Raw genomic sequence first — 20,154 nt, 5'->3', positions numbered from 1 at the left:
GGTGTGAGAGTCCTTTAGGTGCCTTTTGGCAAACTCCAAGCAGGCTGTCATGTGCCTTTTAAATGAGGAGTGGCTTCCGTCTGGCCACTCTACCATAAAGGCCTGATTGGTGGTGTGCTGCAGAGATGGTTGTCCTTCTGGAAGGTTCTCCCATTTCCACAGAGGAACTCTAGAGCTCTGTCAGAGTGATCATCGGGTTCTTGGTCACCTCCCTGACCAAGGCCCTTCTCTCCCGATTGCTCAGTTTTGCCGGACGAGTCTTGGTGGTTCCAAACTTCTTCCATTTAAGAATGATGGAGGCCACTGTGTTCTTGGGGACCTTCAATGCTGGATACATTTTTTTGGTACACTTCCTCAGATCTGTGCCTCGACACAATCCTGTCTCGGAGCTCTACAGACAATTCCTTCGACCTCATGGCTTGGTTTTTGATCTGACATGGACTGTCAACTATGGGACCTTATATAGACAGGTGTGTGCCTTTCCAAATCATGTCCAATGAACTTAATGTGCCACAAGTGGACTCCAATCAAGTTGTAGAAACATTTCAAGGATGATCAATGGAAACAGGATGCACCTGAGCTCAATTTTGAGTCTCATAGCAAGGGGTCTGAATACGTATATAAATAAGGTATTTCTGTTTTTAAATTTTGATACATTTGCAAACATTTCTAAAAACCTGTTTTCACTTTGTTATTATGGGGTATTGTGTGTAGATTGATGAAGACATTTTATTATTTAATAAATTTTAGAATAAGGCTGTAACGTAACAAAATGTTGAAAAAGTCAAGGGGTCTGAATACTTTCCGAAGGCACTGTATTTTGACACAGGACTGTTGTTAGCGCTCACCTTGTCTTCTCCATACAAGCTTTTTTCCGGATGCCCCAAACAATCGGAAAGGGGATTCATCAGAGAAAATGACTTTACCCAAGTCCTCAGCAGTCCAATCCCTGTACCTTTTGCAGAATATCAGTCTGTCCCTGATGTTTTTCCTGGAGAGAAGTGGCTTCTTTGCTGCCCTTCTTGACATCAGGCCATCCTCCAAAAGTCTTCGCCTCACTGTGTGTGTAGATGCACTCACACCTGCCTGCTGCCATTCCTGAGCAAGCTCTGTACTGGTGGTGCCCCGATCCCGCAGCTGAATCAACTTTAGGAGACAGTCCTGGCGCTTGCTGGACTTTCTTGAGCGTCCTGAAGCCTTCTTCACAACAATTGAACCACTCTCCTTGAAGTTCTTGATGATCCGATAAATGGTTGATTTAGTGCAATCTTACTAGCAGCAATATCCTTGCCTGTGAAGCCCTTTTTGTGCAAAGCAATGATGACGGCACGTGTTTCCTTGCAGGTAACCATGGTTGACAGAGGAAGAACAATGATTCCAAGCACCACCCTCCTTTTGAAGCTTCCAGTCTGTTATTTGAACTCAATCAGCATGACAGAGTGATCTCCAGCCTTGTCCTCGTCAACACTCACACCTGTGTTAACGAGAGAATCACTGACATGATGTCAACTGGTCCTTTTGTGGCAGGGCTGAAATGCAGTGGAAATGTTTTTTGGGGGATTCAGTTCATTTGCATGGCAAAGGGGGACAATTAATTGCAATTCATCTGATCACTCTTCATAACATTCTGGGGTATATGCAAATTGCCATCATACAAACTGAGGCAGCAGACTTTGTGAAAATTCATATTTGTGTCATTCTCAAAACTTTTGGCCACGACTGTACAGCGACACAATTCAGAACAGGGGCCATTCTTACAGTGTTCTCCCTGTACACCAAGTCAGAACCTTAGGATAAATAAAGGGGGTACATAACCAGCCAATGAAAGCTCTTACAATATTCAATGATTTACATTTCTCAAAAACAGGTTATAGGCTACATGTGCACCACCAAGTCGGAACAGTAGGCGAAATTAGGAGGGGAAAATATACCAAATTATTAGGGTGAGGCACATGGGCTACTAACAGCTTACTACACAACATACACTTACTATTACTTTCTTAGCTACGTATGCATATCTCTCTGGCTTATTACATAATTTATGCAGCAGCATGCAAGACATTTTTGGACTAACCTTGTTGGGCTGTGCTCACTTGAACAGGAAGGTGGCAGAGTGTTCCTTCATGAGCAAATTTGGTCATCAAACTTTGTCATCAAAGTCTGGCATTCACTGGATTTATGGTGCTTTCAAGACAACTGGAAACTCGGAAACAAACGTCAGTGTTTTTCAGGTCGTAGCTCTAGAAGTTCTCTGAGTTCCCGACTTACAATTCCGAGTTGAATGACCATTCAAAACGTATTTTGAGCGCGGCAGAAATCATGCTGGATTGACAGCATGGCCAATTTTGAATGTTTATCATTTTAAGCTTGGAAAAGAGACCCTTAAACCCAGAATTGGGACCACACACCCACTCCACTGAATAGCAGGCTAGTGATTGCTTTGCAATGCTTGCAGTTAGCAACTGATTCCTTCCAAACCACTTGAATTTGTCATTTCCAACTTGTTGTGTAATGTTTATGTCCAATGGCCAATGAGCACTGATACGTTTTATCTATAATTTCTCTTCATTATTTCTCTTAATTTGACAAGGACTAAACAGGATTTACCAGTAGATTGTCGACTTGATTCATGATGATAACTGCTAGCTAAGATTTTGAAAGTATGATATTGACAGTCCAATCAAATCTACTGTAGATATAATGTGGTTTGAAGTCATTTTATCTGTGGCCAATGACCTTGAGCCTTCTTCGATTGGCACTTCTAATGTAACTCTATGGCAGCACCCAAGGGGCTTGAATTTTGGAGCTCTCCACTTAGATTTGTCAGTGGAGTAGTGTCCCCATGAGTGACAGAACAATAAGCCAATCACGGTGCAACTAGAGAATATTACCAACCCCTACGCTCTGTATTTTCCCGCTGGCTGCCCTACCACCAGAGAGCACTGAGCTAGGTTGAAACACCTGCATTTTGGAGCTGCCTTACTCAAGAAAGCAAAAAATAGACCATGTTTGTATGGAGGCTTTATAAACATTGTTTGAAAACTGATATGTGACACGTACTAATGCCAAAATAACATGCAAAAAATGTTTTTTGCTAAAAATGTGGGGCTCATGAATGACGGGTCGCCACTGCTAATACAACTCAGATTGATATTCTGACGTTTATTTCAGTGCAATCTTCAATCGTTTGGCCGATGGTTTCATCGATTGATTCAGGTCTACAGTCGTAGCCAAAAGTTTTGAGAATGACACAAATATAAATTTTCACAAAGTCTGCTGCCTCAGTTTGTATGATGGCAATTTGCATATACTCCAGAATGTTATGAAGAGTGATCAGATGAATTGCAATTAATTGCAAAGTCCATCTTTGCCATGCAAATCAACTGAATCCCCCTCAAAATTTCCACTGCATTCCAGCCCTGCCACAAAAGGACCAGCTGACATCATGTCAGTGATTCTCTCGTTAACACGTGTGAGTGTTGACGAGGACAAGGCTGGAAATCACTCTGTCATGCTGATTGAGTTCAAATAACAGACTGGAAGCTTCAAAAGGAGGGTGGTGCTTGGAATCATTGTTCTTCCTCTGTCAACCATGGTTACCTGCAAGGAAACACGTGCCGTCATCATTGCTTTGCACAAAAAGGGCTTCACAGGCAAGGATATTGCTGCCAGTAAGATTGCACTTAAATCAACCATTTATCAGATCATCAAGAACTTCAAGGAGAGTGGTTCAAATGGGGGGCTTCAGGCTGCCCAAGAAAGTCCAGCAAGCGCCAGGACCGTCTCCTAAAGTTGATTCAGCTGCGGGATCGGGGCACCACCAGTACAGAGCTTGCTCAGGAATGGCAGCAGGCAGGTGTGAGTGCATCTACACACACAGTGAGGCGAAGACTTTTGGAGGATGGCCTGGTGTCAAGAAGGGCAGCAAAGAAGCCACTTCTCTCCAGGAAAAACATCAGGGACAGACTGATATTCTGCAAAAGGTACAGGGATTGGACTGCTGAGGACTGGGGTAAAGTCATTTTCACTGATGAATCCACTTTCCGATTGTTTGGGGCATCCGGAAAAAAATCTTGTCCGGAGAAGACAAGTTGAGCGCTACCATCAGTCCTGTGTCATGCCAACAGTAAAGTACGCTGAGACCATTCATGTGTGGGGTTGCTTCTCAGCCAAGGGAGTGGGCTTACTCACAATTTTGCTTAAGAACACAGCCATGAATAAAGAATGGTACCAACACATCCTCCGAGAGCAACTTCTCCCAACCATCCAGGAACAGTTTGGTGACGAACAATGCCTTTTCCAGCATGATGGAGCACCTTGCCATAAGGCAAAAGTGATAACTAAGTGGCTCAGGGAACAAAACATTGATATTTTGGGTCCATGGCCAGGAAACTCCCCAGACCTTAATCCCATTGTGAACTTGTGGTCAACCCTCAAGAGGTGGGTGGACAAACAAAAGCCCACAAATTCTGACAAACTCCAAGCATTGATTATGCAAGAATGGGCTGCTATCAGTCAGGATGTGGCCCAGAAGTTAATTGACAGCATGCCAAGGCGGATTGCAGAGGTCTTGAAAAAGAAGGGTCAACACTGCAAATATTGACTCTTTGCATCAACTTAATGCAATTGTCAATAAAAGCCTTTGACACTTATGAAATGCTTGTAATTATACTTCAGTGTTCCATAGTAACATCTGACAAAAATATCTAAAGACATTCAGGCAGCTGTTTCTGTGAAAATCAATATTTGTGTCATTCTCAAAACTTTTGGCCACGACTGTAGTTTGATTGAGGCAAAAATAATAGCTAATGTAAACCAACTTTTGGCCAGCTCTCTCTCTAACGGTGCATCAACTGGCGAAAGCTTGCCAAGTTAATTTACTTCTGAAACGTGATAAAACAAAGTCTACAAAACATTTCCATACAAACAGAAGTTACCTTGCCAGCTACATCAGTCAACTAAAAAGTAGCCAGTGCACACTGAAATATGCTCAACTCTCCCGTGCTGGTCCAGCCAGCCTTCCAGAAGCTTTGCCTTCACACAGCCTGTCAGCCCGCTCTGTGGTGTCCTCGCGGTCCTAAATCCAGTCTGATAAACACTCCAAACAGCCTACCCGACCGCTCGGCGGCGTCCCATGGTCCTAATGCACAACCTTGCTGCGTTTTGTTTTTAAAACTGGGGGGGACCAAAATGCAATTTCAGAATGTGGGGTGGACATGTCCCCCCATTCCCAGTGAAAGTTGCTTCCCTTCCTGAAGGTATGAATTGCAGATTCATTTAACTTAATTACTTTACCACCTTTTGAAATGACTGCCCTTTTCTGATTCATATTTTGTAATTCATTTGCAAAGGTATTTAAATCCTTATAAACTCTAAACCCAAACAGGATGTTTAAACAAACAGCAAGGTCCTTCTTCCTTGGTGTGTGGGAGCTGATCCTGAGAAAGGGGACCATTACATCCTTTAGGTGCGTGTCCAGTTAATGATATATGTGACATGTTGAAGACCTAAGACTAATGTCCATGTCATGTCATGAGGTCTCATGAGATATGCATGTATTTAATATATTTGACAGGTCTTTGATGGTGCGTCCAAGCAGATCAGAGTGTACGAGTCAAAAGGCTCTTGCCAAGGCATCGGGTCAGAGGGTCTAGACTTGCTGGGGTACCTCACCCCTCTCCATACTTCAATTCCAAAACACATGGTTGTGGTATATTAACCTTTTACCCTCCTGGGAATTGGCCGATATGGATAGGGCTAAATTGAAATGTTTCCTACAGAAGAAATATGAACTGCATAGGCACAACCATGGTAATAATTGAAAGGTAACGGTTTGGAGATTATGGGGAAATTATTAGACCAAAGGTTATGACACAACAATAGCAGAAGCAGAAATATTAACAAAATCTGAAAATACTCTGGATACAATCAGTAACATGATAAGAATATTCCTGGAAAATATGAGGTAAGACCAAAAAAATTACAGACAACAAAACATTTGCAAAAGTTTCCGGGTACGAGTGTAAAGGGCAACATAACAAAATCCTGTATTGTGACAACTGGAGTCTTTGTCTGCTCCGTAAGTCGTCGCCTTATTTAAATACGCAACCTGTGTGTTCCAGGTTCTGAACAAAGGGTCTGAATGAAGATGTTCAACTCAATCATATTGTTTCTTATGTATTACAGATGGCAGAACTCGAGGTTCACGACCTTGTGGTGGAGACAGGAACTCGATTAGTCAGCATTGTGGCATCTTCTTCGATACCATGCTGCGTCTCTGGCAGAGTATGCGTGACGAAGATTACATACGACAGGTATGTCATTGGGAGTCCATCTCATTGTTGATGCGTAATTTTGCAATTGGAATACAACGTTTGATCAATAAAAAATAATGCACTTTATTACTTGGTATTTTCCAGAACACTTGCTCTCCAACGCCACCTCGGCATTGATGCCCTCACTGACGAAGACATTGAGGTAATTTTCTTGTCTTAATTAACTGATTGTCTTGATGAGTCTCTCAACTACAATTTTCTTATAATTCACATAACTAAAAGTACCCTTCACTCAGGGGCTCAACTTTCACTGGGGACATGTCCCCCCCACATTCAGAAATTGCATTCCCCCCCCATTTTATAATTGGAATGTGGGTTTAATAATTGGAATGTGAAACAAAACAAGGCAATGGTGTGCTTTAGGACCAAGCGGTCGGGTAGGCAGTTTGGAGTGTTTATCCGACTGGATGAATATATATATATATATATATATATATATACAGTACCAGTCAAAAGTTTGGGCACACCTACTCATTCCAGGGTTTTTCTTTATTTTTAATATTTTCTGGAATCATGTAGTAACCAAACAGTGTTAAACAAATCAAAATATATTTATATTTGAGATTCTTCAAAGTAGCCACCTTTTGCCTTGATGAAAGCTTTGCATACTCTTGGCATTTTCTCCACCAGCTTCATGAGGTAGTCACCTGGAATGCATTTCAATTAACAGGTGTGCCTTGTTAAAAGTTAATTTGTGGAATTTCTTTCCTTCTTAATGCGTTTGAGTCAATCAGTTGTGTTGTGACAAGGTAGGGTTGGTATACAGAGGATAGCCTTATATGGAAATTGACCAAGTCCATATTATGGCAAGAACATCTCAAATAAGGAAAGAGAAACGACAGTCCATCATTACTTTAAGACATGGGGTAGGCCATCAATGTAAATAAGAATTTGTTCTTAACTGACTTGCCTAGTTAAATAAAGGTTTAATAAAAAAAGATAGGTCAGTCAATTTGGAAAATTTCAAGAACTTTGAAAGTTTCTTTAAGTGCAGTCACAAAATCCATTGAGCGTTATGATGAAACTGGCTCTCATGAGGACCGCCGAAGGAAAGGAAGACCCAGAGTTATCTCTGCTGCAGAGGATAAGTTCATTAGAGTTACCAGCCTCAGAAATTGCAGCCCAAATAAATGCTTCACAGAGCAACAGACGCATCTGAACATCAACTGCTCAGAGGAGACTGCATGAATCAGGCCTTCATGGTCAAATTGCTGCAAAAAAAACACTACTAAAGGACACCAATAAGAAGAAGAGACTTGTTTGGGCCAAGAAACACGAGCAATGGACATTAGACCGGTGGAAATCTGTCCTTTGGTCTGATGAGTCCAAATTTGAGATTTTTTATTCTAACCGCTGTGTCTTTGTGAGACGCAGAGTAGGTGAATGGATGATCTCCGCATTCAAAGCACACTTAACCAGCATGGCTACCACAGCATTTTGCAGCGATACACCATCCCATCTGGTTTGGGCTTAGTGGGACTATCATTTGTTTTTCAACAGGACAATGACCCAACACACCTTCAGGCTGTGTAAGGGCTATTCGACCAAGAAGGAGAGTGATGGATTGCTGCATCAGATGACCTGGCCTCCACAATCACCCGACCCCAACCCAATTGAGATGGTTTGGGATGAGTTGGACCGCAGAGTGAAGGAAAGCATGAAACAATATGATACTTTTTAGAATGTTACATACAGGTTTGAAAATGGTATATGAATGCAAATGGCTTACATCAACTGGTATGTGAATTCAATACTGTTCAGTGGATATGTTGTCAGGATCGAAATGACCACACTGATTACAGGTCATTTTATGTATCTTTTTTTCTGCTTACAGTTGATTAACCTGAGCTGTCCCCTGATCAAATGGAGTCTGGAAGACAAGAAGAAAAATGCCTTAAAGGATGCACTCCTGATTAATTTATCCTTTTCAATAATATCATTATAGAGCTGCATTTTAATATTTTCTGTACATGTACATTGATTCAACTAGCCTTCCTGCTGTCTCTTGTGCCTATACCACACACTAGTGTCATGTATAAGGATACAACTAGTTGTTGATGATCAAGGATTTTAGAAAAGGAGATAGTGATTTAAATCAAGACAGTTAATATAAATACTATGCAAGAAACCAATCTGATTTATATAAACGAATGGTACTGTACCTTTTATTTTTGTTTGTTGCCATCTTTCTGCTTCTGTGTGGTTATTTAAAATGTTGAAATAAATGTTCTTAATTTAAGTTATTGTAATGCTGAGTCTTGTAAATGTAATGCTGGTCTGGTAAAAGGGCCAGAGAGTGGACCTGTCTGCTCACTGCTATCAGAGAAGGTCTAGTCCACTATTGTCTCGACACCCAGAAGTTTGACCTCAACTGAAGAACATCTCCTGCCAACAGACATACACACACAGTCAGAGATTTTCTCATGCTCTCATAATAAGGTATAATACACTTGTACATTTACCAAATACTTGGTATAAGTTTATTGAACATTTTAATTAATGTGCTCTGTCAAATGTGAGATATATTAAAGTATCCTTGTATATTTGGTAGAGCATCTTATGATAAATACTTGTGATCTATCTACTTGTCTGCACCAAGAATGATCAAATGTATAAAGTATAAAGTTATATCAAATGATCATGTATAAAGTTAGATCATTTGGAGTGGATAGATACTTAGGCCACATGATTCTAGATACTTCCTATAGTTAAGTTTGTCCACTAGGTGACAGCATTTCATTAAGTTTACATTTTCTTAGGATTTTGTGGGGATTTTGATACAATGAGGACAGGCTTAAATGTTAATGTAATTGGCAAACCTAAGTCTGAGTCGCCCCAAAAACAATAGACTTGCGCAAATAAGAGGTGTTTGAAGATCATTAAGCGAATCACTTCATGGAACATTGTGGTCAGCTGCTGGGATTTGGGAATCTGCATTTGACTGACAAACAATCCCCGGGGAGAAGGGTTGCTGTCTGAGAAAGCGCAATGAAAGAGCGAGACCACTTTGAACTATTCCATGTGCACGCTGCACTGCACTCCGCAACATTTTAACTAATCATGGAACGGGACAGGACAGCGAGCACCCGGGAAAAACTTCAGTGGACTTTATAGGTGTTCTTGACCGACTTGGTGGATGCCATGCGTTTTAAAACATGGAATTACAAATTATTTGGCTATGGATATGTTTTCTATCACACATTCCAATATTTGCTTTTTTTGATGTACACGTTTCTGATCATTTTCAGCCTGGAGTAGTGCTCGGAAATGTATCTCTTGGACGGGGTTGGATCTATCAAATAGACAGGACTTTAACTCCTAAATACGTGAGACACATTTTCAATATTGAAAGACAACAGGGAATTGTATATTTCTCAGGAAAAGTGAATTGTGCGAAGTTGCCGAAGAACCCAGCGCCGCTTTACATTCAGATCCAATCAATTACCTCGGAAAACTTTATTTTAATTAACTTCAATACTTTTGTGCATGGGCAAAATTGTTTAATTAAATATAGGAGTAAGAGCGCCGAAGGTAAGCCCGAGATTTACATGAACGTTCTCTCAAAAGTAGGGACATCGCCATGCGTCTCTACCAGTATTTTGCTTTTGAACATTTATGAACATTTACCATTATTTACTCGACAACCTCACTCTTATCGTTCATCATGTAAGGGAGGGGACTGGAAAGCCGTGTTTGATAACGGGAGTTTTTCTCCAAACTGTCTGCAATACAATGAGCGGAACGAGTTGGATTTACTCTGCAGGGTGCAAAATCTTTGGAATTACACCACTGTCCGTGTAAAATTGCGATTTAATTCTCTACATAGTCATGCCATATTTATAGACAGTGATTTGGGGAGACTGGATTCATTGACCAAACGTAAAAAAAGAAATGTGAATACCGCTCCCCAGTTTCAACTGCCCAACTATCAGGTGTCTGTCCCGGAGAACGAACCCGCGGGAACTCGCGTAATTACGCTCAAAGCACTGGATACCGACAGTGGAGATGCTGGTGAGGTTGAATATGATATGGAAGCTCTGTTCGATAGCAGATCCAATAATTATTTCCAAATCAACTTGCAGACCGGCAGCATCACAACTTTGCAGCCTTTAGACAGGGAGATCAAGGATACACATGTATTCAAAGTTATTGCTACAGACAATGGCATCCCTAAAAGGTCGGCCACTGCTTACCTCACCGTCACTATTAGTGACACTAATGATCATGGGCCTGTGTTTGAGCAGACAGAGTACAGGGTCAGCATTAGGGAGAACGTTGAGGTAGGCTTTGAAGTGTTGACTATAAGGGCCACAGATGGGGATGCCCCATCAAATGCCAACATGATCTATAAGATTGTGAATGAGGAAGAAGATAACGCTGGTTTTGAAATCGACCCTAGAAATGGACTAGTCAAGATTAGGGTTCGGCCTGACAGAGAAACCTTGACCCAGTATCTGCTCATAGTGGAGGCTAATGACCAGGGTAAAGACCCAGGCCCCCGCAGTGCCACGGCTACAGTGTATATCTCTGTGGAGGATGAGAACGATAACTACCCCCAGTTCAGTGAGAAAAGGTATGTAGTCCAGGTGCTTGAGAGTGTGGCAGTGAACACCAAAGTGGCCCAAGTGAAGGCCACAGACAAAGACGAGGGCAACAATGCAAAAGTCCACTACAGCATCGTCAGTGGCAACGTGAAGGGTCAGTTCTACATCCATTCCCCTACAGGTGACATTGAAATAATCAACCCCCTAGATTATGAGATAATCAGGGAATACAATTTGAGAATAAAGGCACAGGATGGGGGAAGACCACCTCTGATTAATGGCACAGGGATGGTTGTGGTACAAGTTGTGGATGTCAACGATAATGCCCCTATGTTTGTTAGCACACCCTTTCAAGCCACAGTATTGGAAAATGTGGCTATTGGTTATTCTGTGATCCATATTCAGGCTATTGATGCAGACTCCGGTGACAACTCTCATTTGGAGTACAGACTAACAGACATGGCTCCAGGCTTCCCCTTCACCATTAACAACAGCACTGGGTGGATTACAGTCAGTGTAGAGCTGGACAGGGAGACCACTGACTTTTACACTTTTGGCGTAGAAGCAGTGGATCATGGGGTTCCTGCCATGTCTTCCTCGGCCAGCGTCAGTGTGACGGTGCTTGACGTGAACGACAATGTCCCCACTTTCACTCAGAAATTGTATAGCCTTAAAATTAATGAGGATGCTGTGGTGGGTACCAGTGTGCTAGCACTCTCTGCCATAGATCGGGACGCCAACAGTGTGGTAACATACCAGATCTCCAGCGGCAATACGCGGAACAGGTTCGCCATCACCAGTCAGACTGCTGGGGGAGTTATCACCCTGGCACTGCCGCTGGACTACAAACAGGAGCGCCAGTATGTCCTGACAGTGACCGCCTCAGATGGCACACGCTACGACACAGCGCAGGTCTTTATCAATGTCACTGATGCCAACACCCACCGGCCCGTGTTCCAGAGTGCCAACTACCAGGTGATGATCAGCGAAGACCAACCAGTGGGCTCCACCGTGGTGGTAATCAGTGCCACAGATGAGGACACAGGAGAGAACGCCCGCATCAGCTACGTCATGGAGGATAACGTGCCACAGTTCAAGATCAACCCTGACACAGGCGGCATAACCACGCAGATAGAAATCGACTATGAGGATCAGGCGTCCTACACGCTGGCTATCATTGCCTGCGACAATGGCATCCCTCAGAAATCTGACACCACATATGTGGAGATCATCATTCTGGATGCTAACGATAACGCGCCACAGTTCCTCAGGGACATATACCAGGGGACCGTGTTTGAGGACGCAGCTGTGTACACCAGCGTCCTCCAGATTTCTGCCTCTGACAGGGACTCCGGGTCTAATGGGAGGCTTAGTTACACCTTTCAGGGTGGGGATGATGGAGAGGGGGACTTCATCATTGAGCCGTACTCTGGCATCATTAGAACAGCCAGGAAACTGGACAGGGAGAATGTGCCTGTGTACAACCTGAAGGCCTTTGCTGTGGATAAGGGGGTTCCGCCTCTTAAGGCAGCCGTGGACATCCATGTGTCCATCCTGGACATCAACGACAATGCTCCTGTGTTTGAAAAGGACGAACTGTACGTCTGTGTAGTGGAGAACAGTCCTGTGGGTTCTGTCGTAGCCCGCATCACCGCTACAGATCCCGACGAGGGAACAAACGCGCAGATCCTGTTCCAAATAGTGGAAGGAAACGTCCCAGAGGTCTTCCAATTAGACATCTTCAATGGGGATCTTATCGCCCTTACTGATTTAGACTACGAGTCGAAGATGGAGTACACAATCGTCGTCCAGGCGACCTCTGCACCGTTAGTCAGCCGCGCCATCGTGCACATCCGCCTGCTGGATGTCAATGACAATTCCCCTGTCCTACGTGACTTTGAGATCATCTTCAACAACTACATCACCAACAGGTCCAACAGCTTTCCGGCTGGGGTGATCGGGAAGGTTCCAGCCCAGGACCCAGATGTGTCAGATAAACTCCGCTACAGTTTTGTGGAAGGCAACGAGCTGAGTCTACTCATCCTGAACCAGGACACAGGGGACTTGAGGCTGAGCAGAGACCTGGACAACAACCGGCCCCTTGAGGCCACCATGAAGATATCAGTCACAGGTAATGAAACTGTGTTAATTGGAATGCAATAGCCTTTTATATGTACCTCCATATGCATGGCAGATATTTTTATATTTAGTTTGTCCTTTCCACCTCCTCTCTTCATTCTTCTATGCGTTTGATGTTGTTGCTGTTGTCTTGCAATGAGACCTCTACTAATTGTGCTAGTTGTAAATCCGTTTTATTGCTGGTACTTGTCTCTACTTAGAAAAGGGAGTCTGTTGCATGTCTATTACGGTAAGACTGATGTTTGCGCCTAAATCACCACATTGCCCATTACTGGCTGGCTGTCTACTAAAAGATCCACAAAATGTTATTCAACAGCATTGTTGCCATGACAACTACCCCCCTTTGTTCCCTTTGATGTGATTTGCACCCCTACTCTTTGTAACACCTCTGTCCAAAAGAGGAGGCACAGCAACATACCCAAGATGAGACCAGGCTTAGCTGGGTTCTGTCTGTATTCTCGTTCAACTCTAACCATATAGCTTGACTTGAAGTATTCAACATCAGTGCTCTCTGCTGTGCTTGTAGCAGAAATACAATGGCATTGCATGAAGTTGTCCAAAGACCATCCTCAGGCACTGTGCTCTTTGATCTCATGCTATTTCATATCTTGTGACATTGTTTGCGTGTCTTCTAGAGAAATGGTTTTCCTGAAGTAGTTGACACTATTTTTTGTTATTCATTTGGTCATTTATTTTCAATTTTGGCAACTTGTTTATTGTTTTCCCAGAGAGCCCCATGCTATTTATTACTTGAGCTTGTTGTATTGGTACATTTGCAATCTGAAGAATTAATAAGATGGGACTCTTTCAAAGTTGAGGCACTTGTTACCGGTAGCAGTGCATGTGTAAAATCACTGGGGAAGCCAAGCCTATGTGTTGTTATAATTTGTTGTTTGCGCTATAACCTGTTAATTCATATGCCTTGCGACCGTTATATACAGTATAGGCCTAAAGGCCGAGTTACCACCAGTCACAAAGTAAACAAGAACTGCCTCCACTATTCCAGCCCCATTTCAACTTCCACATTTTAAATTCATCAAATCACCTCTGCTTGGTCTAATACAGTGACAACTAAAAATTACCAACAACTATTTAGTCCTATCAACACAAGCTAAATATGATGTGGCTGTCCGTGGTTCTGATTTCTGTGTGAGTGTGTGCGTGTGCATTTGTGCAAGAAAAACATGTTGATTCACTCTACTTGTAGAGAAACGGCAATGACATCCTCCTCTTTTTCATGTTGACGAAACAGTCTATCACTCTATTAAATAATACACACTTTTATTTTTTGTTGACCTAGGCTACCTGGCTAAAATTCTTGCTCGCTAGGCAAACTTCCATTCACGGGAAACGTTAGCTAGTTAACATTAGCCTTCTACATCTAAGTACATATTGAACTTCCATCCTCTCAGGCCAGGGGCACAACAATGTATGAATTAATGGTTGGATCAGAATCGCCGTTATAATCATTGGCCAGTACGGAGAATAAAGTAAAACCACAAGTCCGAATCCTTATCTCCATCCATGGCTAATTTAGGAAAGGGACAATTTTAGCTAACTGGGTAGCTAGCCACCAGAGGACAACAGCACAACAAGATGCAACAATTTCAGTTTTTCTGTCAATTACTTATGCTCTCAATGGGATTTGATAGGAGTGACACCAAATCCAAGCTGGCTTCCCTTGACACTTTTTTTTCATGAGCCAGGACCATTCACAGTTCAGCTCTCTCAGTTTAGGTCAACGCTGATTGGAATTTTTGTATACTTTTTTTGTCAAGGGAGGCCAGATGCTCGCTGTCTTCCCTCACCTGTAATGCTACGGGCGGTAACAATGTCATACTCGTTTGGACCATACAGCATCAGATAGATGGCCTACATGTAGAGAGACATAGGGGCAGTGTTTGACTCACTCTGATGCTTTCTCATGTGACATATTTTCAGCTTCTTGTGAATTGAAGGAAAATTCTGAAACACAGAGAGACAGAAGATTGTATGTTTTCATATATAATTAAAAAAAAAAAATTTTGGTGAAGCCTGGCTTCACTTGGCATCCATGAATACACATCACTGCTTGTACCACAATTCTGTTTTAAAAAGCAAACCTAAAAGTTAATTAAACTATTTTATGATAAGACAGGTGTTGAAGCACATTAGAGGGACTACCCCTAAAAACCATTGAATGGGGTTCTGCTGTTTCATCGCCCCCAACGCATTTAAAGGATCACGGACGTTTTAGACTGAAAAGCCCTATAAGGATTGACCATGCAATGCATGCTTCCAGCAGGATGCACAGCCATCTGGTTTGCATGCCCTGCCGAAGGACTAGGTGTTTGGAGTTCGTTGGTGAGTATACCGCTAACTAGATCATAGACTGCTGGTTATGTATCAGGTTATGTATGTTTTGATAATCGTTATCGCTAGCATAGCAGATGCTAGTTACCCTAACTAGCTAGATGGCTGGCTAAAGTTAGCCTACCTCAATACAACTTAGTCTAAGAAACACGAAAACATTTCAAAAGAATGCAAATCATTTATAGGAAAAACTTTTTTCATAATTGTGACGTCGCCAGATTAACTGTAGATGCAGTATAACTTTAGCCAGGTAACTAAGATTGAGGGGACCACCATATTTTAGTTAGCTAACGTTAGCATTGCTAGCTATTTTTTACTCACATTGCTAGTAACAGTAATTGCCATCTCTCCAAAGTCAATTGACAACATCATAATATGTGACTCGTTTCAGGAAACTAGGTGTATGTGGCACATCACTATTTCACAGGAGAGCCAATTGAATGTAAACATTTTTTTTAGCAAAATGCGTTTTATGGCAGAAATGAACTTTCATATGCCATCTGTAAATATTAATAAAATTGTTAAATTATGAGCCTAGTTGGTTTAACCACAGAAAAAGATAGGAACCTTACCGCTAGCCATGATTGGCTGAGATAATGGATAGGCTGGACATGCTTAGAGATGAGTTCGGATTGGTCTGCCATGTAGCACACTTCTGTCTATAACATGAGCTGGTCAGTATGTGTAGGTATTCCTTTATAACGCTGCTTTTTTGAAAGATTCGAAAAGAGAACACACAGAAGGCTGTTGTATAAAACACCTGTCTCCGGATTACATCTTCAAACTAAGGGCAACCATGGGATCTGTGACAAGAGAGGGAGAAGCGTCCATCCATATATACGGGTAAGAGAGTCTAGCTAGCTACATTTTCAGATATTATACATTTCTAATTTAGTCAGAAAGTAGTTTTCATTTCACGTTAAAGCATACTTTTAGCTAGATAGCTAGCTAACGTTAGCTGGATGGCTCGTCAACTAACATTACTTGTATGATCTGTGTAGTAATATTATTCATATTTGAGCCATTTGCATTACTAGTTATAGCCTAATGTTAACTAGCTAGCTAACATTGAACTTGGTTGGTTAGCTACCTGCAGATTCATGCGGGGTAGTAACGTTATGAGTTATGATAATTGTTGAGCTAGCTACATGTCTAAACAAAAGACTCCACTATGCAAGTAACCATTTCACTACACCTTCTGTATCCTTTGCTTGTGACAAATAAACTTTGATTTTATTTGATATAGTATGTGTTTACCATAGACGATAATGTGAAGAACATGCACTAAAGTCAAATTAGGATATAATATTAGGCCAACGAGACAGAGTCCAAGTTCTAAAATTCTCCGGTAGAATGCCCTGCTTTTATTTCGTCACACTCACAACCGTGAGCTATTTGCTGTAATTGGCTCGCCATTATCTTTTTAATAATGATCTAGTTGTGAGTTTATTTTCCTGTGATAATGAAGACAAATGAGGTAAAGTGAATTTGTTGTCAGCTATATTATGATATTATGCACTGGCTAGCCAGCTAACTTAACATTAGCTTGCTAACAAGCTAGAAACTAACCAAAATATTGTTTATAAAGTTGCTTTTAATTGCCTGGTTTACTAGATTTACATATAATTTCATTTTTAAACAGGTGTTAAAATACACTAGTTATGCTATTTTGGACTACCAGGCTGCTGATGTCATGCAGCCTGTCATTTTTGTGTTTAAACCTTTTCATAACGACAAGTTTGATGTCAGACGACAATAGAATGTTCATGATATCACTGCGACAACTGTCGGTAGACATAGTATAAACCACCCTTTAGTCTTGATATCGCCTCATGTGAATATTTAAAGAGATGGGTGGGACTAAGGCTTAAGAAGGTGTGAACAATGCTGAAAGGGTGTAGAAAAATAAAAGCTCTCCGGTAGGTTTACCAAAACATTCAAGGGAAATTTTCTCAAAAGTGAGGTTACAACTTTATCAACTTTCAAAGCAGAATTACTTTCCCATTGTTCCTCAACTGTAGTGTATGATATACCATTTTGTAGCTCGGAGTTTCTACTTTTATCCAATGTAAAAACACTACATAAGATCGAGCCCGGTCGGTCACATATGGCAAAGTTGTTTCCTACTAATTATTTGCCTACTTTAGCATGTCATCATATTTCCATGCCACTCTAAATTTGTGTAATTTAGACAACAGTCACATTAGCCTCTGAAGTGCAACCCATGTCTAGGGCACAAATAAATATTGGATGCAACTATGGTGGTACCATCTAACTTATGTCTGACTACAACAGTGTACTAACTAGCAGTAACAAACCAACCCAGGGCCATAGCAAAACATATGACAGTTGGTTGCATACTGTAACGGCGTCACCGGCCTTAATCTAATCTGGGTACTAGACTGATCCCCTGGTCATGAACAGATGCCGGGACCTTCCAGAAGGAGCGAAGGTGGGTATCATATAGTGCTGAGCGATTAGTGCTTTTTGAGGTCATTTCGGTTCGATTGTAATTTTTTTTTTGCATGAAATGTTGACATGAAATGCAGTATGCATTATGTGGGTTTGAATGCTGTAACAACACAGAATAAAACAATTAATAAAAGTACAAAACTATTAATGGTAGTGACTGCCCATTACTGCAAATCACTTACTAACCATAATTTATTCATATTGCACATTACTTAAATATTTGTTTAATTTGATGACTTTATTGTTTCATTCCAAGTCATCGTATCATCTCTATAGAGCTGCTGCCCTTGCCATCTGACAAAATCACAATTTTAGTAGTTCTTCAAAGTAAATAAAGGCATAGTTTTATGACTGCTGAATATCAACTATCAATCACTTAGATCATGTATTTCAGGTAGACATACTTTGCGAAGCAACTGCTTTCTATCCCTCTTGATTGCACGTTCTCTGTTCTGTCAATCTGTGGGTCTCAGTGCTCCACACAGACCAGTCAAGTAGGTGGGCACGCAATGGATTATCGTCATTGTAGTTAATTACTACGTTTTCTGCGCTAAACTATGTAGAATATTGGCCTGTTGAAAGCTACAACTCCGTTAATTGCTCAGCACTAGTATCATAACATGTCCAGCAATGTGATTTGAATGGTTTAGCAATCTCCAAAAATAATTTAATTCACTGTTCACTTGCTATTTTCACAGCTTGTCAAACGTTAAAAAAAAGTGTGTCATGTGACACAAGTACCCTTGTGACACCTCCTCCGTTGTTGCCAGAGTCTCCCTCGAATCCTATGAAAAGGACACGCCATCATGAAGCCTCTGATAGTAACCCGAGTTACTGCCCTGATGACACAGATCGCTTCATCAACAACGACAGGTAATGTGTGTTATGTGAGAAGTACTATTAAAAAAATACCTAGCTTGATAAACTAGTAAGCTAATTCCCCAGCCAAACAAATACAACTAGTTTTAATTTTGGTTGTGAAGTGCATTAGCAAAAAGCTTTGTCCTTTCATTAGAACAAAATGCAATTTGCCACTTGGCTGTCAATTATATCACCCTGTCTGTCACAGGCTCTCTCAGTCAACATCACCTCATTAGATTGATTGCCTGATGCAGTTGTTCAAGAGATGTCCAGTTTGCTGCTGAACATGCAGCATCGAAAAGACCAGCAAGTGAGCCCTCATCAGCATCATGCAGACATGACCTCGCTGTGAGCATTCCTATGAATGTTGGCAACTATCCGGCCAGCAACATTCACCTGTCAGCAGCAACAGCTTTCACAGGCTCATTTGTAGAAATACAGAAGGTAACCCACTTCATTACTTTGATACGTTTGATAATCCAATTGTGAAACATAATTTATTTAAACTGACATTATTTGTTGTTTATTTTCTACTTAGATGCATATAATGTCCAGAGCATAACCTAGTGTGGTGGAACCAACTTGATCGCTGTCTTCACCATTCTATTTCACTTTACATTTTATGATAACTGAAGTGAAATAGAAAGGTGAACGCAGCAATCAGATTGTTTCCACCAGGCTAACCATAACCACCATCATTAATAATGTAATCAGTGCTCTGTGTGTGTGTGTGTGTGTGTGTGTGTGTGTGTGTGTGTGTGTGTGTGTGTGTGTGTGACCGAACAGTATCTTTGATGAGGGGCCAGGGACTGATATACGCTGCTATGCTGTGCTGGCAAAGACCTCACCCCAGCCTCACCTCTTGCCTGCTCACCAACGGGCGTCGATATGGAGAACAAACTTCATCGTAATATATATTTGTGTGTCAGATATCACCTATCCCTAACTCACATAGGTAATAGAACAGTGACTGTGTGCATGTGTTCACAGATGCATGAGATGCCGAGAGATCTGGCGCTCAACACATCCACAATAAGGTGATCACTAATAATACAATACAGCACCAATGTCTAGTAATAGCAACACCCTTTTCATTCCATGTGCCACTGAACTCTGCCTCAATTCTGCCTATTTCTACAGATGGACTGGAGATGCTTTTGCCGGACGGCAGCCTCAGGCGTTTGATAGGGAGACCATAATTGGCTAGGTTTGATCTGACCTGTTCGAACTTCAACATAGTACCTGTTTGTATGTCAGATATTACCTATCTGAACTGCCATTGGTAATAGAACAGTGACTATGTGTGTATGTGTTCACAGAAACATGTATGGAGATAGCACATGGAGACTTGCAAGATGATGTGATGAAGTCCAGACTGACAGACGGGCTTGTTACTGATGTCTCTGAATGAAGAGAGATTTGGTATAAAAGTTTTACTAGACACAACTTTT

The 20,154-nt window shown here is 41.7% G+C and overlaps 1 protein-coding gene and 1 long non-coding RNA gene across 2 annotated transcripts in view; both read left to right on the top strand.

The window, feature by feature from the left end:
- The first annotated feature begins 9,149 nt into the window (after nt 1–9,149).
- LOC106561041 (cadherin EGF LAG seven-pass G-type receptor 1) overlaps nt 9,150–20,154 on the top strand; it is an 87,012-nt gene continuing 76,007 nt past the window's right edge. Inside the window, exon 1 of the mRNA XM_014124611.3 lies at nt 9,150–13,010. Within this exon, the coding sequence (XP_013980086.2) occupies nt 9,491–13,010 (3,520 nt within the window). The 5' untranslated portion in view covers nt 9,150–9,490. The remainder of the gene's footprint in view (nt 13,011–20,154) is intronic.
- Nucleotides 13,017–20,149, top strand: LOC106561043 (uncharacterized). Its single transcript, XR_014379059.1, has 3 exons — nt 13,017–19,147; nt 19,490–19,740; nt 19,844–20,149. It is a non-coding gene; the product is annotated as an uncharacterized LOC106561043 (long non-coding RNA).

Source organism: Salmo salar, chromosome 10 (genome assembly GCF_965601325.2).
Source record: "Salmo salar chromosome 10, fSalSal1, whole genome shotgun sequence".
Lineage (NCBI taxonomy): Eukaryota > Metazoa > Chordata > Actinopteri > Salmoniformes > Salmonidae > Salmo > Salmo salar.
The sequence above is the reverse complement of the archived record's forward strand: the minus strand, read 5'-3'. Positions and strand labels throughout refer to the sequence as shown.